A 26,595-nucleotide genomic window follows, 5' to 3' on the forward strand; every position below is an offset into this window, starting at 1 on the left:
GATGAGTGGATGGATGGATGGATGAGTGGATGGATGGATGGATGAGTGGATGGATGGATGGATGAGTGGATGGATGAGTGGATGGATGGATGGATGAGTGGATGGATGGATGGATGAGTGGATGGATGAGTGGATGGATGGATGGATGAGTGGATGGATGAGTGGATGGATGGATGGATGAGTGGATGGATGGATGGATGAGTGAATGGATGGATGGAATTTTTAAAAATAAGCATTTATGCATTTATATATACAGGTATGCATGTATGTATTTATGTATATACATATTTACATACACTAGTGATGTATGTCTCGAGACCGGTCTTGGTCTCGAGACCGGTCTCGAGACCACTTTTACGTGGTCTCGGTCTTGTCACGGCCTTGACGGTCTTTGGTCTCGGTCTTGTCTTGGTCTCGGACCTCTCGGTCTTGTCTAGGTCTCGGACCTCTCGGTCTTGTCTAGGTCTCGCTGTCTCAGACCGACATAGTGGTCAGGGGATTGAGCAATACAATACTACAATATCCACGACGATATCCGCAACGTATTGAAGCGCGCGTCCGAGTAAAGACAGTGCGAGCCACGCGAGAAAACACTGTATCCGCGCCACTGATCGCAGCGGCAACGAGCACTTTGATCACTTGATTTAAAAAACACATATCATCAGGGTGCGATTTGTGAAAAAAACAGAGGGGGGGATGTTTTGAAAAAGTTTTATTCATAAAAATAAATCATGAGAACATGAACTTCATCACTGCATTTGCAGGAATTGTAAAATCTTTTTTCTTATTAACTCATGAAGTAGCCTAACGCAATATGTTTTACTCTAATAGCTTATCATGTACAGTTTTTGATATATTAATATTTAGTAAAACACATATCAGTGACATGATGGGTTTTACCTTCATTCAGGAGATTTTGGGTAACTGCACAACTGACAGATGACTTTGAGCGCACCGCCCACGGTGTGTGTGTGTGTGTGTGTAACCATAGCGACAAAAACGACCAACTTTCGGATCCTGCACCTAAGCCTATAATTTCGTTTTTAAAAATATAATTATGTATTTAAAAGTTGCAGAATGGATTCATTTGGAGACTTCGAAATCAGCAGAGATAGGCAGGCAAATGCAACACAACATTTGACAAGTTATTGCTTAGCTTCAACACTAATGTTTTTTTTCCCCTCCGGTCTCGACTTGGTCTCGGTCTTAGTCTCGACTTGGTCTTGGTCTCGACTTGGTCTGTCTTGGTCTTGGTCTTGGTCTTGTCTTGGTCTCGATACCATCTGGTCTTGGTAGTGTCTTGGTCTCGGTTTAGGCGGTCTCGACTACAAGTCTAACATACACACATACATATATACACTAAAATTTTTTTGATGCAATATTATAAATATACTGTATATAAATGCTTACATTTAAAGTAAATTATATATAATTTCAAAAATAAGTATATAGATAGATAATTTTTCAAAATAAGCATTGATTATATATATATATATATATATACACACATGCTTATTTTTGAAATTATATATATTTTACTTTAAATGTAAGCATTTATATACAGTATATTTATAGTATTGCATCTTTACCATTGCAACCACTTCCTAAAAAGCAACTGGAGGCTTACTGTGTTTTTAACATGATGATTAAATTATGTTCAAAGACTCTGATTGCCACTGCGTAGTAGAGCATTTCACTCAAATACCAAATATTTTAAAACTCGACGTCTACATGTATTGGTTTGGCACACATTTGAAAAAAAAAAAAAGTAAAGCATTTCATTTGGTCACACTGAATCTCCTGAAACCCTTGCACACACTGCTGGATCTCCTGAAACCCCTGCACACACTGCTGGATCTCCTGAAACCCCTGCACACACTGCTGGATCTCCTGAAACCCTTGCACACACTGCTGGATCTCCTGAAACCCCTTGCACACACTGCTGGATCTCCTGAAACCCCTGCACACACTGCTGGATCTCCTGAAACCCTTGCACACACTGCTGGATCTCCTGAAACCCCTGCACACACTGCTGGATCTCCTGAAACCCTTGCACACACTGCTGGATCTCCTGAAACCCTTGCACACACTGCTGGATCTCCTGAAACCCCTGCACACACTGCTGGATCTCCTGAAACCCTTGCACACACTGCTGGATCTCCTGAAACCCTTGCACACACTGCTGGATCTCCTGAAACCCCTGCACACACTGCTGGATCTCCTGAAACCCCTGCACACACTGCTGGATCTCCTGAAACCCTTGCACACACTGCTGGATCTCCTGAAACCCCTGCACACACTGCTGGATCTCCTGAAACCCCTGCACACACTGCTGGATCTCCTGAAACCCTTGCACACACTGCTGGATCTCCTGAAACCCCTGCACACACTGCTGGATCTCCTGAAACCCCTGCACACACTGCTGGATCTCCTGAAACCCCTGCACACACTGCTGGATCTCCTGAAACCCCTGCACACACTGCTGGATCTCCTGAAACCCCTGCACACACTGCTGGATCTCCTGAAACCCTTGCACACACTGCTGGATCTCCTGAAACCCTTGCACACGCTGCTGGATCTCCTGAAACCCCTGCACACGCTGCTGGATCTCCTGAAACCCCTGCACACGCTGCTGGATCTCCTGAAACCCCTGCACACACTGCTGGATCTCCTGAAACCCCTGCACACACTGCTGGATCTCCTGAAACCCTTGCACACACTGCTGGATCTCCTGAAACCCCTGCACACACTGCTGGATCTCCTGAAACCCTTGCACACACTGCTGGATCTCCTGAAACCCCTGCACACACTGCTGGATCTCCTGAAACCCTTGCACACACTGCTGGATCTCCTGAAACCCTTGCACACACTGCTGGATCTCCTGAAACCCTTGCACACACTGCTGGATCTCCTGAAACCCCTGCACACACTGCTGGATCTCCTGAAACCCCTGCACACACTGCTGGATCTCCTGAAACCCTTGCACACACTGCTGGATCTCCTGAAACCCCTGCACACACTGCTGGATCTCCTGAAACCCTTGCACACACTGCTGGATCTCCTGAAACCCTTGCACACACTGCTGGATCTCCTGAAACCCATGCACACACTGCTGGATCTCCTGAAACCCTTGCACACACTGCTGGATCTCCTGAAACCCTTGCACACACTGCTGGATCTCCTGAAACCCCTGCACACACTGCTGGATCTCCTGAAACCCCTGCACACACTGCTGAATCTCCTGAAACCCTTGCACACACTGCTGGATCTCCTGAAACCCCTGCACACACTGCTGGATCTCCTGAAACCCTTGCACACACTGCTGGATCTCCTGAAACCCTTGCACACACTGCTGGATCTCCTGAAACCCCTGCACACACTGCTGGATCTCCTGAAACCCCTGCACACACTGCTGGATCTCCTGAAACCCCTGCACACACTGCTGGATCTCCTGAAACCCCTGCACACACTGCTGGATCTCCTGAAACCCTTGCACACACTGCTGGATCTCCTGAAACCCCTGCACACACTGCTGGATCTCCTGAAACCCCTGCACACACTGCTGGATCTCCTGAAACCCCTGCACACACTGCTGGATCTCCTGAAACCCCTGCACACACTGCTGGATCTCCTGAAACCCTTGCACACACTGCTGGATCTCCTGAAACCCTTGCACACACTGCTGGATCTCCTGAAACCCCTGCACACACTGCTGGATCTCCTGAAACCCCTGCACACACTGCTGGATCTCCTGAAACCCCTGCACACACTGCTGGATCTCCTGAAACCCCTGCACACACTGCTGGATCTCCTGAAACCCCTGCACACACTGCTGGATCTCCTGAAACCCCTGCACACACTGCTGGATCTCCTGAAACCCCTGCACACACTGCTGGATCTCCTGAAACCCCTGCACACACTGCTGGATCTCCTGAAACCCTTGCACACACTGCTGGATCTCCTGAAACCCTTGCACACACTGCTGGATCTCCTGAAACCCCTGCACACACTGCTGGATCTCCTGAAACCCCTGCACACACTGCTGGATCTCCTGAAACCCCTGCACACGCTGCTGAATCTCCTGAAACCCCTGCACACGCTGCTGGATCTCCTGAAACCCCTGCACACACTGCTGGATCTCCTGAAACCCCTGCACACACTGCTGGATCTCCTGAAACCCTTGCACACGCTGCTGGATCTCCTGAAACCCTTGCACACGCTGCTGGATCTCCTGAAACCCTTGCACACGCTGCTGGATCTCCTGAAACCCCTGCACACACTGCTGGATCTCCTGAAACCCCTGCACACACTGCTGGATCTCCTGAAACCCTTGCACACGCTGCTGGATCTCCTGAAACCCTTGCACACACTGCTGGATCTCCTGAAACCCTTGCACACGCTGCTGGATCTCCTGAAACCCCTGCACACGCTGCTGGATCTCCTGAAACCCTTGCACACACTGCTGGATCTCCTGAAACCCCTGCACACACTGCTGGATCTCCTGAAACCCCTGCACACACTGCTGGATCTCCTGAAACCCCTGCACACACTGCTGGATCTCCTGAAACCCTTGCACACACTGCTGGATCTCCTGAAACCCCTGCACACACTGCTGTATCTCCTGAAACCCCTGCACACACTGCTGGATCTCCTGAAACCCATGCACACACTGCTGGATCTCCTGAAACCCATGCACACACTGCTGGATCTCCTGAAACCCTTGCACACACTGCTGGATCTCCTGAAACCCTTGCACACACTGCTGGATCTCCTGAAACCCCTGCACACACTGCTGAATCTCCTGAAACCCCTGCACACACTGCTGGATCTCCTGAAACCCCTGCACACACTGCTGGATCTCCTGAAACCCCTGCACACACTGCTGGATCTCCTGAAACCCTTGCACACACTGCTGGATCTCCTGAAACCCTTGCACACACTGCTGGATCTCCTGAAACCCTTGCACACACTGCTGGATCTCCTGAAACCCTTGCACACACTGCTGAATCTCCTGAAACCCTTGCACACACTGCTGGATCTCCTGAAACCCTTGCACACACTGCTGGATCTCCTGAAACCCATGCACACACTGCTGGATCTCCTGAAACCCTTGCACACACTGCTGGATCTCCTGAAACCCTTGCACACACTGCTGGATCTCCTGAAACCCTTGCACACACTGCTGGATCTCCTGAAACCCTTGCACACACTGCTGGATCTCCTGAAACCCTTGCACACACTGCTGGATCTCCTGAAACCCATGCACACACTGCTGGATCTCCTGAAACCCTTGCACACACTGCTGGATCTCCTGAAACCCCTTGCACACACTGCTGGATCTCCTGAAACCCCTGCACACACTGCTGGATCTCCTGAAACCCTTGCACACACTGCTGGATCTCCTGAAACCCTTGCACACACTGCTGGATCTCCTGAAACCCATGCACACACTGCTGGATCTCCTGAAACCCTTGCACACACTGCTGGATCTCCTGAAACCCATGCACACACTGCTGGATCTCCTGAAACCCCTGCACACACTGCTGGATCTCCTGAAACCCCTGCACACACTGCTGGATCTCCTGAAACCCTTGCACACACTGCTGGATCTCCTGAAACCCTTGCACACACTGCTGGATCTCCTGAAACCCTTGCACACACTGCTGGATCTCCTGAAACCCCTGCACACACTGCTGGATCTCCTGAAACCCTTGCACACACTGCTGGATCTCCTGAAACCCTTGCACACACTGCTGGATCTCCTGAAACCCCTGCACACACTGCTGGATCTCCTGAAACCCTTGCACACACTGCTGGATCTCCTGAAACCCTTGCACACACTGCTGGATCTCCTGAAACCCCTTGCACACACTGCTGGATCTCCTGAAACCCCTGCACACACTGCTGGATCTCCTGAAACCCCTGCACACACTGCTGGATCTCCTGAAACCCTTGCACACACTGCTGGATCTCCTGAAACCCATGCACACACTGCTGGATCTCCTGAAACCCTTGCACACACTGCTGGATCTCCTGAAACCCCTGCACACACTGCTGGATCTCCTGAAACCCTTGCACACACTGCTGGATCTCCTGAAACCCTTGCACACACTGCTGGATCTCCTGAAACCCTTGCACACACTGCTGGATCTCCTGAAACCCCTGCACACACTGCTGGATCTCCTGAAACCCCTGCACACACTGCTGGATCTCCTGAAACCCCTGCACACACTGCTGGATCTCCTGAAACCCCTGCACACACTGCTGGATCTCCTGAAACCCCTGCACACACTGCTGGATCTCCTGAAACCCCTGCACACACTGCTGGATCTCCTGAAACCCTTGCACACACTGCTGGATCTCCTGAAACCCTTGCACACACTGCTGGATCTCCTGAAACCCCTGCACACACTGCTGGATCTCCTGAAACCCCTGCACACACTGCTGGATCTCCTGAAACCCCTGCACACACTGCTGGATCTCCTGAAACCCCTGCACACACTGCTGGATCTCCTGAAACCCTTGCACACACTGCTGGATCTCCTGAAACCCTTGCACACACTGCTGGATCTCCTGAAACCCCTGCACACACTGCTGGATCTCCTGAAACCCCTGCACACACTGCTGGATCTCCTGAAACCCTTGCACACACTGCTGGATCTCCTGAAACCCTTGCACACACTGCTGGATCTCCTGAAACCCTTGCACACACTGCTGGATCTCCTGAAACCCTTGCACACACTGCTGGATCTCCTGAAACCCTTGCACACACTGCTGGATCTCCTGAAACCCTTGCACACACTGCTGGATCTCCTGAAACCCCTGCACACACTGCTGGATCTCCTGAAACCCTTGCACACACTGCTGGATCTCCTGAAACCCTTGCACACGCTGCTGGATCTCCTGAAACCCCTGCACACGCTGCTGGATCTCCTGAAACCCCTGCACACGCTGCTGGATCTCCTGAAACCCTTGCACACGCTGCTGGATCTCCTGAAACCCTTGCACACACTGCTGGATCTCCTGAAACCCCTGCACACACTGCTGAATCTCCTGAAACCCCTGCACACACTGCTGGATCTCCTGAAACCCTTGCACACACTGCTGGATCTCCTGAAACCCATGCACACACTGCTGGATCTCCTGAAACCCTTGCACACACTGCTGGATCTCCTGAAACCCTTGCACACACTGCTGGATCTCCTGAAACCCTTGCACACACTGCTGGATCTCCTGAAACCCCTGCACACACTGCTGGATCTCCTGAAACCCTTGCACACACTGCTGGATCTCCTGAAACCCTTGCACACACTGCTGGATCTCCTGAAACCCTTGCACACACTGCTGGATCTCCTGAAACCCTTGCACACACTGCTGGATCTCCTGAAACCCATGCACACACTGCTGGATCTCCTGAAACCCTTGCACACACTGCTGGATCTCCTGAAACCCTTGCACACACTGCTGGATCTCCTGAAACCCCTGCACACACTGCTGGATCTCCTGAAACCCCTGCACACACTGCTGGATCTCCTGAAACCCCTGCACACACTGCTGGATCTCCTGAAACCCTTGCACACACTGCTGGATCTCCTGAAACCCCTGCACACACTGCTGGATCTCCTGAAACCCTTGCACACACTGCTGGATCTCCTGAAACCCCTGCACACACTGCTGGATCTCCTGAAACCCCTGCACACACTGCTGGATCTCCTGAAACCCTTGCACACACTGCTGGATCTCCTGAAACCCCTTGCACACGCTGCTGGATCTCCTGAAACCCTTGCACACACTGCTGGATCTCCTGAAACCCCTGCACACACTGCTGGATCTCCTGAAACCCTTGCACACGCTGCTGGATCTCCTGAAACCCTTGCACACGCTGCTGGATCTCCTGAAACCCATGCACACGCTGCTGGATCTCCTGAAACCCTTGCACACGCTGCTGGATCTCCTGAAACCCTTGCACACGCTGCTGGATCTCCTGAAACCCCTGCACACGCTGCTGGATCTCCTGAAACCCTTGCACACGCTGCTGGATCTCCTGAAACCCTTGCACACACTGCTGGATCTCCTGAAACCCATGCACACACTGCTGGATCTCCTGAAACCCATGCACACACTGCTGGATCTCCTGAAACCCTTGCACACACTGCTGGATCTCCTGAAACCCCTGCACACACTGCTGGATCTCCTGAAACCCCTGCACACACTGCTGGATCTCCTGAAACCCCTGCACACACTGCTGGATCTCCTGAAACCCTTGCACACACTGCTGGATCTCCTGAAACCCTTGCACACGCTGCTGGATCTCCTGAAACCCTTGCACACGCTGCTGGATCTCCTGAAACCCCTGCACACGCTGCTGGATCTCCTGAAACCCTTGCACACACTGCTGGATCTCCTGAAACCCTTGCACACACTGCTGGATCTCCTGAAACCCTTGCACACACTGCTGGATCTCCTGAAACCCCTGCACACACTGCTGGATCTCCTGAAACCCTTGCACACACTGCTGGATCTCCTGAAACCCTTGCACACACTGCTGGATCTCCTGAAACCCCTGCACACACTGCTGGATCTCCTGAAACCCTTGCACACACTGCTGGATCTCCTGAAACCCCTGCACACACTGCTGGATCTCCTGAAACCCTTGCACACACTGCTGGATCTTTTACAGCCGATTAACAGATAGATCACCAGGTTTACCAGCTGAACGTGGACATGACTGACAACATGTGAAAACTTTACATAGACGAGGTTAGTAAGTGTTTCGGTCACAGTAATCTCTTGAGGCATTCATCAGTCTAGTGTCATTACAGTTTCAGGCCGTGGTTTTCAAAGGAAGTTCACACCCATATTTCTGCCGGCTCAGCCGTTTATCTGCAGACCGCAGCCACTGGGTTGAGGTTGTTTTTTTACTACTGATCATTTAAAAATAAAAATCAAGAAGTGCTTATTACTATTTTGTCAGCCAGTGAAATGCTGGTACTTTTGACACCTATCTATACACATTAGTAAATGAATACACACACTATATAAATATATATATATGCATGTGTGTGTATTAACATAGTGTGTGTATTAATTTACTAATGTGTATAGATAGGTATACACACACATATATATACACACATCAATACAAACATACACGAAATTAATACAGACACTATGTTAATACACACACACACACATATATATATATATATATATATTTATACGTGTGTACATGTATGTCAAATAAATGCAGCCTTGATGAGCAGAAGAGACTCTTCCAAACTTTTGACTTTTTTTCTTCTTCTTCTTTGCTTCTGTAATGTAACTGAATGTGCTGATGTGTATCTGTTGATCTGTTGTGTTCCTGACCTCTGCGCTGCTGACGACGGCTCTCCACACGCCCAGGTTCTCACACCAGCAGTCGGTGCGCGAGATGTGCAGCGTGAGGTCGCTGTGCTCCTTCTCCATGGTGCAGATCTCCTCCTTCAGCAGAGACACGATCTACAGGAGAGGCATTCTGATGAGTTTCAGCTCCCAGTCGAGTCTCCTTCATTTATACAGCGCTGTTAACCATATAGAGTTCCACAGCAGTTTTACAGTGATAACAGGAGATTACAGTAACAGAGAGTGTTTAGGCGTTACAGCAGCTCTAGAATAAAGTTATTGTCCAGATAAAGTTAGTTTTGATTGATTCACTTCCGTTGTAAAGATCATTAGTTATTAACTTAGCGGCCGCTAACACGACACAACAAAAAAAGCCTCCGTGTAAACTTTAAAAACACGAGTATGTGTAAACGCTGACGGCGTGCGCATCCGTATCATGTGTTTAGTCTTTAGATATGCACGTTTGAATATATATATGCACAGATGTGTGTTTCTCTACAAGTTGAACTCAACAAATTACCTGTCAGGCCTTAAAAATTCATAATGCAGAATAATACAGGAGCAGACGACTGACCCTGAGATCATGTGACGGAGAAATCATCTAATGCAGTGGTCTCAAACTCGCGGCCCGCGGGGTGATATTTTGTGGCCCCCTACTTGACATTAAATTTTAATGTTAGTGCGGCCCGTCGTTGCGTGTGCCGCGTTTAATTTTTTTATTTATTTTTTTTATCCCTTATGAGCTACCATAGATAGTCTCGTGACAGCTTACGGTGGGTTTGTTGTCAATAGTTGTCATAGACAACCGCGAAGTACAAACATACTGCGCCTGGAAAAAATGAGCGCGTCGCTTCAATTATGAGCGCGCTTACCGCGCGCCTACATTTGAAATAACGAACTTGAGCGCGCAAAATATGTGAGCGCGATATGTGAACGGCCCCTTGGCGAGCTAACACCAATCAGACCACGAGCTACTGGCAGCTCGCGAGCGACATGTTGGAGAGAGACCCTGCTCTAAAACAATGTGAGAATAATCATTTTGAGCTTGTAATATGTGTCCAACAGGTTGATAAGAAGGTTTGCTTTGATTTGTGCAGTCAGTAATTTGAGACACTATACATAGAAAGAATTCAATAAGACGGGCAGACATGACTGCAAATATTTGTATTTCAAAAGCAATAATTGTTTTTCTAAGTATAATAAAAGGAAATGTGCCTTCCAAAAAAAACATTCAATATCATTAATGTGTTGCGTATAAAGAAAATAAAAAGGACATAAGCAAATATAAATATCACAAATATGTGTTATAGACAAAGAAAGTTTGTAAAATGAACTTCAACTGTCAGAAGGACAGCTCATGAAGAACCAATCATGTACAGAAAGGAATGTTCAAATTCAGAGGAACAGTTCAGAAGAAGCGTTAATAATAAATATTGAGAAGATTGGATCAGTTGTGCTCCTTTTTTGGAATACTTGAATACTATTTTTTGTGGAATACTTGATGCGGCCCAGCCTGACCCAGACTCCACCTCCAGCGGCCCCCAGTTAAGTTGAGTTTGAGACCCCTGATCTAATGCATTAAATCAAACCGCAACACACATACACACACACACACTCACACAAACACACATACACACACACTAGGGGTGGAACGGTACATGTATTCGTATTGAACCGAAACGGTACGGGCGTCACGGTTCGGTGCACGAATTTGCACGCAGAATACACGGTACAAATAAATAAAAAAACCTCTTAAATAGCGATAAATTTCGCTCTATTCGCTTTTGGTGTGACTGTTAACGCAGCAATGAACAGGCTGCGATCAAGATTGCAATGCAGGAGTGTGTGTGTCTGTGTGCGCGCGAGAGAGAGAGAGGCGCGATGAACAGTGTGTGTGTGTGTGCGAGAGAGAGAGAGAGGCGCGATCGAACAGTGTGTGTGTGTGTGCGCGCGCGTGCGAGAGAGAGAGAGGCGCGGGCGCGAATCGCGCGATGAACAGTGTGTGTGTGTGTGTGTGTGTGTGCGCGCGCGCGAGAGAGAGAGGCGCGGGCGCGAATCGCGCGATGAACAGTGTGTGTGTGTGTGTGTGCGCGCGCGTGCGAGAGAGAGAGAGAGGCGCGGGCGCGAATCGCGCGATGAACAGTGTGTGTGTGTGTGTGTGTGTGTGTGAGAGAGAGGCACGGGCGATCGAACAGTGGAAACGTAAAAACATACTCCGTCACTTTTTTCATACAGGACATCATTAAAACTGCAAATTGTTTACTTATATTTGTGTACACTGGCAATAAAACACAACATTGTGCTTTTGTCACACTCTAAACTCTTGTCAAACTGTAACCTACAACTGTTAACAAAAGTTTTTATGGTAGTATTATTTTATACGGAAATCAATTATTTATAATTCAGATGAGAATAAAGTTAGTTAATTAAAATGAAGGAAAACAAATATCTTGATCTGAAATAGCAAATTAATTTTAAATTCATTCAGGTACAATTACCAAACACATCTCAAGGTCTTTTCGTCTTTTTAATAATTTAATTAATAAACTAATTATATAAAACTACTGTCAGTGCACTACAAATAAACTGGTTCTATGCCTTTATTAATAAAACTTATTTAAAAAAATACAAGGTTTAAGACATTTATAAAAATGCCTTCTGCATTTTTGCTTTGCTTTTCCCTCCATTGTACCGAAATCGTACCGAACCGTGATGTCTGAACCGAGGTATGAACCGAACCGTGACTTCTGTGTACCGTTCCACCCCTAACACACACACACATACACACAAACACACACACACATTCACCAAACACACATACACACAAACACACACATAAACGCACACATACACACAAACAGACATACACACACACACATACACACACACAAACACACATTCACACAAACACACATACACACATACACACACACATACACATACACACAAACACACACAAACACACACTCATACACACAAACACATACACACAAACACACATAAACGCACACATACACACAAACAGACATACACACACACACACAAACACACATTCACACAAACACACATACACACACACATACACACAAACACACACTCATACACACAAACACACACACATTCACCAAACACACAAACACACACATAAACGCACACATACACACATTCACACATACACACAAACCCACACATACACACACACAAACACACACATAAACACACACATAAACACATTCACACAAACACACATACACTCATACACACAAACACACATACACACATACACACACAAACACACACTCATACACACAAACACACACAAAATACGGCAACACTTTACAAAAGTTAACATGAACCAAGAACGAACAATACTTCTACAGCATTTATTAATCTTTATTAACATTTACTTATACGTTATTAAAATCAAAGGTTGTATTAGTTTACATTAGTTAATGCACTGTGAACTAACATGAACAAACAATGAACAGCTGTATTATTTGTATTAACTAACGTTAACAAAGATTAACAAATACAGTAACAAATGCATTGCTCATTGTTAGTTCATGTTAACTAATGTTAACTAATGAACCTTATTGTAGAGTGTTACCCAAAATACATAAATACTAGGGGTGTAACGATGCCCTCATGTCACGATTCGACACACATCACGACACGATATTATTGCGATACTCCAAGACTTATGATAACTGTTGATTAAAATGCTATTTTTGGTATTACATTGTGTGTGTGAATGAATAGTCTTGGACTTGATGCTGAAACCCAATGAACAATAGAGACACCAGAATAACAATATTCATGATTCTGAAGTAGAAAATACAGAATTATTTTAGACGAATATGCTTTCAATCTGTCACTGACTAGATATATTTAAAATAATGTCGGCCACTTTTTACTGGTAACATCAGACATTATCAGGAGCCATAAATATTCCCCCATTGCATTATTAAACATTATATTCAACATTATATATAGTCGTTTAATGTAGTACTGACACTAAAACTCAGTAAACTTTAATTTTTTCCTCACACAGTAATTTTAATTTTGGGTGAATTATCCACGATACATATTGATGCATTTTTGTATTGCGATATATAGTGACACGATATTGTTACACCCCTAATAAATACTGCTTATTTATTTTAGTGCAAAATAAAACTCCCAAAATGAATACAAAAAGTATGATTGAAGGCATTCATCATCAGTCTAGTGTCATTACAGTTTCAGTCTGTGGTTTTCAAAGGAAGTTCACACACATATTTCTGTCGGCTCAGCCGTTTATCTGCAGACCGCAGCGACTGCTTTGAGTCATCACTACCGATAATTTAAGATTTTATTTTATATTTACATTTCATCTTGATTTTGCTTGTGAAATTCTGGTACTTTAGACAAGCTACAGGTTCTGCTCTTTTCCTGCTACCTTGTTTTAAAACATGAATAATCAATTGGGAAATACAGAAAATATTATTATATTAAATAAAATTAACATACAATATTAAAATAAATACAATATATAATGTTAAAATATTATTCTGTATAACATAACTCATTTATTTAAGGTACTTTATAGCTCAAAATTAGGATGAGATATGAAAAATAAATAGGAAACAAATGGCCTATCAAAGGAATTAATACTTTTATTCAGCTAAGATTAATTAAATTGAACAAAAGTGACAGTAAAAAAATTTATGTTACACATGATTTGTGTTCTGTTGAACTTTTAATTCATCAAAGAATCCTGAAAAATAAAAATATATCATGGTTTATACAAAACTATGAACTGTTTTCAATTTTGATAATAAACATAACTGTTTATTGAGCATCAGATCCTCATATTAGAGTGATTTCTGAAGGATCATGTGACACTGAAGACTGGAGTTATGATGCTGAAAATACAGCTTTGATCACAGGAATAAATTACACTTTACTGTATATTCACATAGAAAACAGCTGATTTACATTATAATAATATTTCACTAATTTTTCTGTATTTTTGATCAAATAAAAGCAGCCTTGGTGAGCAGAAGAGACTCTTTCTCAAACATTATACTGACCACAAACTGTGGAACTGTATGTCTTTAAATAAAAAAAAAATCTAATTTATAATAAACATAAAGAAGCATATATTAAGGCTGCACAATTAAACATGTAGATTACCGCTGTCCACTTGATCACATGGATGCATTGGCCAATCACAGACGTGCAAGCAGTCTGATGCACAATAAAGGAGTCTGAATTTACTATTTATTATTGTTTCAAACAGGGTTCACAAATAATAACATACTGTAACTTTAGTTACCGTTATATAACGTTATCTTACTAGCTATTTATAACTTATAGAAAGAGTGCAACGTTATAAAGTTACATGTAGGCTATTGCAAAATACATAATGATTTGAGGATCAAGTTTGTAGTCAAAGTATGGGCAGGCCATAGTCAATGTAAAGCATATTCTTGACGTTTAGTCCCTATTAGTGAATGTGCCATATAACTTTTTATCCGCTGTTATCGGTGGGCCTGTTTACTAGCCTGCGCGTTCACGACGGGCTCCGCTGTGGAGGACGAGCTGTGGAGGGAGGGCCGTAGCGCAGCAGAGAAAATACATTGTTATTTTTCAACATCCTACATATTTTTTGATGTTCTTTACTGTATTGATCTGCCCACCTAAAACACATTTTGGGCGAAAATATAATTTATATATATTAGGGCTGTCAGTTAAACGCGTTATTAACGGCGTTAACGCAAACCCATTTTAACGGCGTTAATTTTTTTATCGCGCGATTAACGTTTTTTTTGGCCTAGCAAACTTTTTAGTTATTTTTTCACATGCTTTTGCAACAGGACGCGGCGCTGCACTATGAAACCCATTAATTTCAATGGCTTGCGCCGCGCAAGGACGTTTTGTTGCTTCGTCGACCAAAGCGCAAGCGGATCCAGCTAGACCGGAAACAAAACAACAGGCACGCCACACACACTTGTTTGGGCTTGCGAGCCGGCCAAATATTAGGTTAACGTTACGTTTTGAGTGGATGATGAGCGCGAGACGCCGATGGATGCCAATAAGATTCTGAATGGAAAGTTTACTTTTAAAAAGTTGCCAAATGGTTCCATTGACGAGACCAAAGTGATCTGTGTGTTTTGTCGTTGTAACCTGAGCTATCATCATCGCAGCACGTCCAGTCTGAAACACCACTTGATGATGGCCAAGCACACACACACACACACACACACACACACAGCTGATGCGAATCCTCCGCCCCCTCGTCAATATCAGGACCTCGTCAGTATTTCTTTCACCCTTTTATTGATGGACAGTGTTACATTGTGTGAGAGATTATTTGCTCCAAGTGAGAATGTTAGTGTGAAATTGAACACAGTATATGCCGATGTTGTTTTCAATAAAAAACATTTGCACAAAGCAAGCCGATCCACTTTTCCATGTTGATAAGAGCATTAAAATGAGAAAAAATAATGGGACAAAAAGAAATCAAGAGACATTTAGAATAGATAAAAATGTGTGATTAATCGTGAGTTAACTATGACATTAATGTGATTAATCGCGATTAAATATTTTAATCGTTTGACAGTACTAATATAAACATATATAAAATGGCCGATAAGTTTGCAGCCGAATTGGCCGGTGAGTTAAAAAGTTAATTTCAAACCCTGGTTTGAAATAAAAGTGCAGTATTTCCCATGAATCACCTTTTTATCCGGCCGGGGAGCGTTCTGGATGGAGCCGAGCGCTTGGCGTTTGTACTCCAGTCTCTCGTACAGCTGGTGTAGTTTGGTGACGGCGTAACTGGCCTGTTCGTTGATGCCTCGACTGCCTTCGTCCAGGGCCACGTCCACTCCTTCCATCACATGACACTGAACACACACAAATACATCAGGACTGAGTGTTGGCATGTGGAAACCAGACTCATGTCGTGTTATAGAGGACCTGATCAGTGGAAACGACTAGAAATTCAGTATTACGTTGCCGGACAAGTCATTTGGCGATGTCACTTTGTAGAGAAAGACACGCCTGCACACACACATATATATATATATATATATATTTAAACTAGTGTTGTCAAAAATATCGATATTTCGATAAATATCGATACTGAAATATCTGAACGGTACCAATACTAATTTCCCGAAGTATCGATACTAGCCGAGCGGTCACTTTCACTTCTCTCCAAAGGTGCGTTGACAAACACCACACGTGACGCACTCGTCTCATTCGCTCTGGTTAAATAGCAAAAGTGAAGTGAATGGAAAGATGGCGAGGGTGGCGCCCCCGCGACCGGCTTTGGTTGATTGATAAAGAACACCGCATGTCAGAGAATAGCGCAGACACGCGTAAAAATAATCCCTCTCATCACTCATTTTTTAATATTATTGTATAGGTGAAAACAGACTTAAGGAACAGGCTCCAGGGGTAGGCTACTATTTAGCAGCATATGCTCAGCATCAGGGGTGTGTGTTGTTTGGACAGACCTGCCCCCACTGCTAAAATAATCCGAAAGGAAACACTGTTCTCATTTTAACTTTTCTGAAACATTAACCAAGATGGCCGAGTCTGTGTTGTCTCTTTTTTTCACCGTAATTCTTAAAGTTAACATAATCTTGACTGAGGAATCTTAGACAAGTAAATATTGTAACTGTGGTCAAATGTAAATTAACTGGTGCCTATTTAACTTTATTCAAAAATTATTATTTAATTCTGCAATTTGCCTTCATTAGCGATTATCATAAATTTGATTACACAAATATTAATTAAACTAAACAGCTAGACAATGGCATCTCTGAATTCAATAATGAAATGCCTTTAACTGAAAATGTAATGTTTAATCTTATTATTATACATTACTGACACTCTATCCTCCAATTTGATACTGTTAAGTGCTTTTTTGTTACAGTATATTTTAATCTTTGATAACAGTAGGTAATAAAAATACATCATGTTAGCTCTGGTCCAATTAAAAAATATGAACAAAATAGACCTCAGGACATTTTTGTTCATGTAAAGTACACCTCATTGTCATGTTCTAGACTTGTTATATTTAGCGTTAAATAAATAAAAAATCCCCTCTTAATATTGTGGCAGTTTTTTCTCCGTGGTATCGAAAATGGTATCGAATATCGATATTTTTCAAGGTATCGTATCGAAGTTAGAAATTCTAGTATCGTGACAACACTAATTCAAACACGCATAAATTTAGACTAAGCACATGATACGCATGCGCTCGCCGTCAGCGTGTTCACAAATTCACGTTTTTGAAGTTTACACGTTTTACAATTTTTCAAAACTTGCGTCTTGGATCCTGTTTGAAGGTTTAGTTCTCGAGCCTCAGACACTGCTGTCGTGCGAATGAGCGGCCAGAACACATTAAAGTTTCTGTCTTCAGTAGAGCGGTGTCGTGTTAGCGGCCGCTAAGTTAATCACTAATGATCTTTACAACGGAAATGAATCAATCTAAACTAACTTTATCTGGACAATAACTGTATTCTAGAGCTGCTGTAACGCCTAAACACTCTCTGTTACTGTAATCTCCTGTTATCACTGTAAAACTGCTGTGAAACAATATACAGTAGTCAACTTTTGAAGTAGATCAAAACCTTTCATGAATTTTAAACAATACCAGTTCTTGTCTTAGGACAAAATTGATTAACTTTTTTTGATCCACTTCAAATGTTGACTAGTGTATATTGTTAAAAGTGCTGTATAAATGAAGGTGTTGACTTATTACTCGACTGTTTTCATTGTTATACTGTTGCGGCTCCTCTCTTCCCAGTCTGTCAGTAACGCTCTGTTTAGTTCCTGTCTCTATGAAGCCCCTCCTTCTGAAAAGCACACTGTGCTCTGATTGGTCGGCTGGATCAGTGTGTTGTGATTGGTCGAGCGCTTCGAGTGTGTTTGGGAAATGTCCCGCCCCTTACCATAACCGCCAGTTTAACACACTACTAACTAACTCAACCAGGCCCCGCCCCTTTATTCTGCGCATTAATTATTATAATGAGGAATATTGTGACGTGTTCGTTCCCGGGAGAAACTCAAGACTACAATGGAGGCGTTTCAGGAGTTCAGAAACACTGACACTGATATAGAGAAGAACTGGAGCGTTTTCATGATCAAACTGCAACATCACACACTGAAGATGAAGATGAAGATGGAGAAACTCACGGTGTCGTCCTTCTCCTCGCTGCTGGACTGTGAGCTGCTCCGCTGCTCCTCTCGTTTAATGAGCCGCTCGTACAGGTCGCTCACCAGGAATGATGGGTAATATCGCTCCTTCATGGTCTCGTAAACGTCTCCCTGGATCCTGTGAAACACGTCGGTGCCCTTGTTCCCCACCAGCGTCTGCTGGATCTCTTTATAAAGAGCCTTTTCCACCGGGATCTCCCTGCTCTCCACAAAGAAGTTCTGGTAGATCTCTCCCACCAGTGCCGGCACTTCATTCTGCAACACATACACACACACAACATGAGGCTTTCAGTCTGCAACACACACACACAACATGAGGCTTTCAGTCTGCAACACACACACACAACATGAGGCTTTCAGTCTGCAACACACACACACAACATGAGGCTTTCAGTCTGCAACACACACACACAACATGAGGCTTTCAGTCTGCAACACACACAACATGAGGCTCCGTTTCAGCTCAGATCTCGAAGTGTGTGTGTGTGTGTGTGTGTGTGAGAGAGAGAGTGTTAGTGTGTGTGTGTGTGTGTGTGTGTGTGTGTGTGTGTGACTGTGTGTGTGAGAGAGAGAGAGAGAGAGAGAGAGAGAGAGAGAGAGAGAGAGAGAGAGAGAGAGACAGAGAGAGAGACAGAGAGTGTGTGTGTGACTGTGTGTGAGAGAGAGAGAGAAAGAGAGAGTGTGTGAGAGAGAGAGAGTGTTAGTGTGTGTGTGTGAATGTGTGTGAAAGAGAGAGAGAGAGAGAGTGTTAGTGTGTGTGTGAGAGTGTGTGTGTGAAAGAGAGAGAGAGAGAGAGAGAGAGAGAGAGAGAGTGTTAGTGTGTGTGTGTGAGTGTGTGTGTGTGTGTGTGTGTGTGTGTGTGTGTGCGTGTATGTGTGTGTCTCAATATTTATGGAAACTTAAGCTGTCCAGGACCCCAGAGCGATGTAAACCGGACTCATCTCTGACGCTCATATAAATGTCAGTGAATCGCTAGTTTAACAGCTGGCCGTACTGCGCCGCAGCGATTACACACGTCTCGAGTCACGCTGCTCCGGTTCAGCCGTGTGCCCGATGTTCAGTTCTGGATAAAAGTGCCAGATAAATGACCAATTAGGAAATGTACAATTGTACGAACGACAGGAAAATCACTTCTGGGATCTGGCAGAAGGAGATCCTCACGAGTGTAAAGGTCATTAACAGCGTCTCGTCCGGGGCTTTATCGCCATCCGAGTCCAGAACGTCAGTGTTTTTCTCCCTCCATCCGTGTAAAAAGTCACGTGTGTGTGTGTGTGTGCGTGTGCGTGTCTGACCTTGTGTGCGCTCTTCAGCATCTCCACGAGCTCCCAGAAGCTGATCAGAGCCCTCTTCTCCACACGCTCCATGTAGACGCGGAAATGCTCCCGGTACACGGAGTTCGACATGATCTCCTCGAACTGAAGGATCTGAGAGACGAGAAGCAAATCAAGCATTAGTACAAACACTTCAGCTCACACACACACACACACACACACACACACACACACACACACACACACACACACACACACACACACACACACACACACACACACTCTCTCTCTCTCACACACACACACACTCTCACACACCTTACACACCTTACACACCTCACACACCTCACACACTCTCACACACAGACTCACTCTTACACACACAAAAGGGTTTTTACACTTTTGGAGCATTTTATATTTTAGGGCCATTGCTTTCTTTCTGAACCTTAAGAATTTTTTTCTGTTATACTTTTAATGTTGTTTATGTGTCTATGTGGTGTGTTTAATACGCTTAAACCATGTGTAAGTTCATAAGTCGACAGCATTGCTGAGTATTTCCTGCTTTAAACTGCAGTGAACCAAAGACAGTCTCAAAAACACGGTTTGAAATCGCTGGTGTTTCTGACGTCACAAACGACCTTGTAACCAATCAGATTAACGTGTGATCATCAACCAGTGGATCTCTGAGCTGAGTGAGTGAGTGGAGGCGGGGCTCATTTGCATATTCATAGAACCGCGCATACTAAATGAGGCAAGGGTGTCGAGTTACATTCAAGATATTTTAAGGCCCGAAGACATTTTTTTAAGAAAAAAAAAAAAAAAACGTTTAAATGTGTCATTTCGTGATCGAAGATGAGTTTTTAGGGATAAAATGATCAACTACAGGGGGACTTTAAACGAAGCCCTGACACACACACACACTCACATTTACAATGCCTGGATAAATGTAATCATGGCAACTAAAGGATGAAGGAAATTATTCGATGACTATTAGAGCAGGGTGCGAGTGTGACCCGGTCCCGTACCCGCTGGCTCTGGGGGCCGTCCCCTTCGTCCGGGGCCCCGTCCTCCTGCTGCTCGTAGTTCGGGCCCCCGAGGAGCCGGATCCGCTTCTCACACTGCTTCTTGGCCACCGTGAGCTGGTTAATGTAGCGCTTCATGTTCCTGGCACGTAACAGGTCGGCCTTCAGCGCAGCGGCTTCTTTCCCTTTACTGTCTGCAGAGAGAGAGAGAGAGAGAGAGAGAGAGAGAGAGAGAGAGAGAGAGAGAGAGAGAGAGAGAGAGAGAGAGAGAGAGAGAGAGAGAGAGAGAGAGAGAGAGAGAGAGAGAGAGAGAGAGAGAGAGAGAGAGAGAGAGAGAGAGAGACATGTTGTCAGACATGCAATCGTTCGGGAATCTCTGCTATGCGAGAGAAACCGGCTCTGATGACTGGAGGAGATTATGATGAAAAACTCCAGGACCGGTTTCATTTCCTTCTGCTTCATGTCGCTTACACACACCGAGATCAAGTGCAGAAACAAGCCACACACACACACACACCACTGGACTCGTTTAAACAGGCTTGTTTTGCACCAGACCAACGACTGAACAAACCTAACATTGTTAAAACCTTCCACTGAAAATCAATCAATCAAAATGTAACGCGGAAACTTAAAAAGAAGCAATCAATTACCCAAATAATTGATTTAAAATACTCTAAATTAATGTTTTCAATAATAAATTAATGTTTAAACATTCAAAAACTACAATTAAAAACTCTAAAACGGCTTAACTTAGGCAAAATTATTTTTTAATATTACTTTTTTTAATATTGTTTTTAATATTTTTTTTATTATTAAATGGCAAACATTTAACGCTAGAAGAATGAAGAAAACTAAAAGTTAATACATTTTAATGTTATTTTTATGCTTTTTCTGTATTTTTTTCATTGTTATGTTTCCTTAGTAACATAATGGAACATTGCATAAAATTTTAGGACAAAAATAAATAAACATTCAATTCAAACTGTTTAAATTTAGACAAAATCAGCCTCAAATTGTATTAATTTCAATGGCAAAAAAAGTGCTACAAAAAGGCTCATATTAGAAGAATGAAGAGGAGAAAGAAAACTTTTAGAATTTTTTTTAACAAAATCAAATAAATACAATCATTTCCTTATTAAACATAACGGATCATTCCATAAAAGTGTAGGGAGAAATGTAAAAACTTTAAAACGGCTTAATTTAAGCAAAATCAGACTATATAAATTCATTTAATTGCAAAAAATTGCACAAAAATTTTATATATTCATTTAATGTTTATTGCTAACAAAAAAAATCTGTATTTTAAACCTAAAGAGACTAAATCTGCAATCCGGCTGCCCTTTTTTTCCATTATAAAAAAATATTATAAATATTGAATTTGATCTCCTGAGATAGACAAACAAACTTTCAAAAGGTTTAGCCGGTTTAGCTCCACCTTTCACAGACCCTTCATTAGAAACCCTTAAATTGACTTATTTTACGCTCTTTTAATCCAAAGTTTGAGAATGAATCATTCAGAAGCATTTACCAAAGCACATTTAAAGAGTGTAATTTCTGATGTGTTTTACGGGTAAATGCCATCGCCGTCTGGATTACCCATCGGCCAATCACAGAGCTGCATAACAGCTCACGAAACAGCAGAGCAAATACGCCGGGTTATTGCATGGCTTTATTACATCTCTGATGTAGAGCTTGCCTTGACTGATGGCAGATTTGATTCTCAGATGCTCTCATGACCATTAGACTCATCATTAGGGGTGATTACAGAACGAAGCCGACCCTTTCAAGTTCATCATTAGACTCAGATGTAGACAGACGAAGAAATCTGACCCTGGAGCAAAGAACCAGTCACAAGGGTCATTTTTGGAAACACTTTACTTGAAGGGGTGTGCATAAGACTGACATGACACCTTCATAAGCATGACAAGACACATGCCATGTATATGAAGGAGGTTTATGCATGTTTATGACAACTGTTATTAAGTGTCATTCGCTCAATTATGACATTTTGAATGCAAATATGACATTGTTTGAGATGTCTTGGTTATGACAACTTGACATTATCAAGACAACATAAATTGTCATAAATATGTCATAAACATGACATAGCAGATTAATGATCAAACACTTAGCTTTATGGGTTAACATTACATTAAACAGTCATGTGGTTGGTTTTGACATTGGCTGTCATGAGGCCATTATAACGGTGTCATTAATATTGTTCTTGACCTCAACTACAGTGGTACACATTGAATTTGTCATTAAAATGTTATAATGGCCTTATGACAGCCAATGTCAAAACCAACCACCTGACAGTTTAATGTAATGTTAACCCATAAAGCTAATTAATCTGCTATGTCATGTTTATGACATATTTATGACAGGTTGTGGTGTCTTAGTAATGTCAAGTTGTCATGACAAAGACACTGACAGGTTATGATGTATTGGTTTATGTCAAGTTGTCATAACCAAGACATCTCAAACAATGTCATATTTGCATTAAAATTGTCATAATTGAGCGAATGACACTTAATGACAGTTGTCATAAACATGCATAAACCCTTCTTCATATTCATAACATGTGTCCTGTCATGCTTATGAAGTTGTCATGTCAGTCTTATGCACACCCCTTCAAGTATAGTGTTACCTCATTTTTTTTTTAAATTGAGATTTATACATCATAAAAAGCTGAATAAATAAGCTTAGCATTGATGTATGGTTTGTAAGGACAATATTTGGCCGAGAAATGACTATTGAAGATCTGGAATCTGAACGTGCAAAAAAATCTAAACATTGAGAAAATCGCTGTTAAAGTTGTGCATTTATGTTCATTTATGCTGCATTCACTCACAAAAATATTTTTTATGTATATTTACGGCAGGAAATGTACAAAATATCTTCATGGATCATGATCTTTACTTAATATCCTAATGATTTTTGGCATAGAGGTAAAATCGATATTTTTGACCCATACAGTGTATTGTTGGCTATTGCCACAAATACACCCGTGCGACTCCTGACTGGTTTAGTGGTCCAGGGTCACATATGAACCCCTAAATAAGGAGTGCTATGATTGGCTGATGAGTTTGAAGGTCATCTTACCTCTCTGTCTCTTCAGTTGTGGGATACTGCTGATTGTGGTCGCCTGAATGATCTCCACAACTATCTGATACCTGCAGGAACACAAAACCAGAGCAAAGTGACTCTCTTCAGTGTGTGATGTTGCAGTTTGATCATGAAAACGCTCCAGTTCTTCTCTATATCAGTGTCAGTGTTTCTGAACTCCTGAAACGCCTCCATTGTAGTCTTGAGTTTCTCCCGGGAACGAACACGTCACAATATTCACAATATTTAACATTTGGGCTTATAAACCATATGTAATGGAGATGGAACACTATGTGTTTGGTATACATGGATTCAGAAGACCCTAAGCTAACATAAGCATACATGTAATGTGTTTATAAAGGAAGTATGAGTGAAAAATATACTATAAACTAGAGAATTTCAAAAACGGAAATTAGATTTTTGTCATTTATTTCTGAAAATCACACATCACACAACAATAGTGAACAGTTTTTGAACAAAAAATATATTTGTCAAAGCCTTTGCTTGACAGACATGTGTAATTGTTCAATAAAATGTGTAAAGAACAATGAAAAATTTAACTTTATTTACAAATAGTCCTAGGCGTTTTTCTTAGGAATGCTTTCTCCTCGTCACTCTCCGGTAATTGTTCCAGAGCTTGTTCCACCGTAAATCTTTACTGCTTGCCATCATAAAAGTGCTAAAGCAATAAATAATGATATAATTGTATGTATATATATATTATAATAATTGTTATGTCTCTCATATTTCTCTGATAATCCGCTCCGTAAGCCTCCGTTCGCTCTCTCCCCTTCTCTCATATCCCTAACAATATAGTACCACCCCTTGCAAGGCTACAGAGTCCTCTGATTTGCTAGATACATCATGGTAACCTTCCTCTGATTGGGTAAGAAAAATATTTCTCCATCGGCAATTTTTCCATTGGTTGTTGCTTTCGGAATCTGCCAAACAACATCGATTTCATTGGCCCTTTACATAGTGGTATTGCGCAACAAGGAAGTGTGTATATTTACAACCCGGGTAAGTTATCACTGTTTTCAGCGGAATCTGAGGAAGACGGTAACAGGGTTTATGCAGGACTCATAGAGATGAATTTACTACCTTTTACTACCTTTTTTACTACCTCCACAATATTTTTTACTACCAACACGACATATATTCTATGTAACGTTACAATGTTCTCAATATAATTCATAATCCCACGTTTATAATGAACAACGCGTTATGGTTATTGTGTTATTAAAAACTGTGTACGCAGAGGGGCGGGGTGACCAAAGCTCATTATCATTTAAAGGGATGTGATTGTGCACTGAAACGGCGTGCTGAAAACAGAGCTATTTTTGAGCTGGTAAAATGAGTGTTTTCTTAAAATACTAATGAGAATTTTTGATAAAAGTATATTACAAAGTTTTCATTTAGACCCTAAAGATTCATATTAACTTGTACAAAAATGGCATTATATGACCCCTTTAACCCTAGCCCTTGAGTTATCCTAACCATTACGTTAGCCCTTAGCCCTAATAAGGTGAATAATAACCTTGGCACTTAAAAACAAATGACACTTAACAGCCATAAACTTTAATAAAGATTAATAATAAAGTGTCACATCACACACACTTACCCACAAACACACATTCTCACACACACAGACTTAAGCAGTGAAATTACTATCCCAAAACAGCAATTTATTTAATCACATCTCTAAATGGGCTTCAAATATGGCACTGCTTTGCTCCTCCCTCACGCGAACCCGTTAAATATTTTCAATTAGGGATGCACGATACCACTTTTTGCAGAACGAGACGGATACCAATACTTTCATTTTTGGTACTCGCCGATATCGATACCGTAACCGATCCCTGAATTTTCACTGCATTTGTAATTTTTAAATGTATTAGTAGATAAACCAAAAGAATATAAATCATATTAGTTGGCTTAATTTGTTCATCAAATATATATTTCCTTCAGATATTTTCATGCTTAATTAATCCTGCTAAAAAGCATGCTTCTGTTTCTGTCACTGTTCATTCTATTGCTCTATCATATTTTATCTTTCATTTAATACAGGGTATACACAGAAATTCTTAAAATGAATTTAATACCTTTTAATACCTTCACTATATTTTTTAATACCATCACGACTTCAAGATGCAACTGTAGTGGCGTATATACTAGAGACAAGTAAAGTAATGAAATATCTTCGAAAACTTGCATTTCCCCATAATGTCCAGGGTTTTTTCCTTTCCAAAATTGGTCTTCGGTGGTGGCCGACAGACACTTATCCTTTCTTGCCCTTTTTAAAAAAAAATTTGATAATTGTTTTGGTATAATCATTTCAATATCAAAAAGTAGAATAAAAACGGAGCATTAAAAAGTTTATTTTAAAAGTTTATTGAAGTCTAATTTTCTACCATATACTGTAAAATTTAATAGAATTAGCTGCCAGATACTTTTTTTTTATTTATTAAATAACAAAAATTGCTGCTAGATAACAACTTGCTTTGCACTTTTTTTCTGGTTTCACCTCACTCCAGTCTAAACTAATTTTTTTTTTTTTTTGCAATGTTTCTACACATTATAATATAAATAACCTGAAAATACTACGC

At 42.5% G+C, this 26,595-nt stretch overlaps 1 protein-coding gene across 1 annotated transcript in view; it reads right to left on the minus strand.

The window, feature by feature from the left end:
• Window positions 1-26,595, minus strand: part of LOC130078665 (sorting nexin-25-like) — a 47,983-nt gene that overhangs the window by 8,500 nt on the left and 12,888 nt on the right. The window contains exons 2-7 of the mRNA XM_056244250.1: window positions 23,987-24,057; window positions 20,888-21,078; window positions 19,884-20,015; window positions 18,571-18,846; window positions 16,104-16,268; window positions 9,367-9,498 (exon numbers count right to left, since the gene is read on the minus strand). Of these exons, the coding sequence (XP_056100225.1) occupies window positions 9,367-9,498; window positions 16,104-16,268; window positions 18,571-18,846; window positions 19,884-20,015; window positions 20,888-21,078; window positions 23,987-24,057 (967 nt within the window). The remainder of the gene's footprint in view (window positions 1-9,366; window positions 9,499-16,103; window positions 16,269-18,570; window positions 18,847-19,883; window positions 20,016-20,887; window positions 21,079-23,986; window positions 24,058-26,595) is intronic.

The sequence above is a fragment of the Rhinichthys klamathensis genome, unplaced genomic scaffold, assembly GCF_029890125.1.
Source record: "Rhinichthys klamathensis goyatoka isolate OS25496 unplaced genomic scaffold, OSU_Roscu_1.1 h1tg000947l_1, whole genome shotgun sequence".
Classification (NCBI taxonomy): Eukaryota; Metazoa; Chordata; class Actinopteri; order Cypriniformes; family Leuciscidae; genus Rhinichthys; species Rhinichthys klamathensis.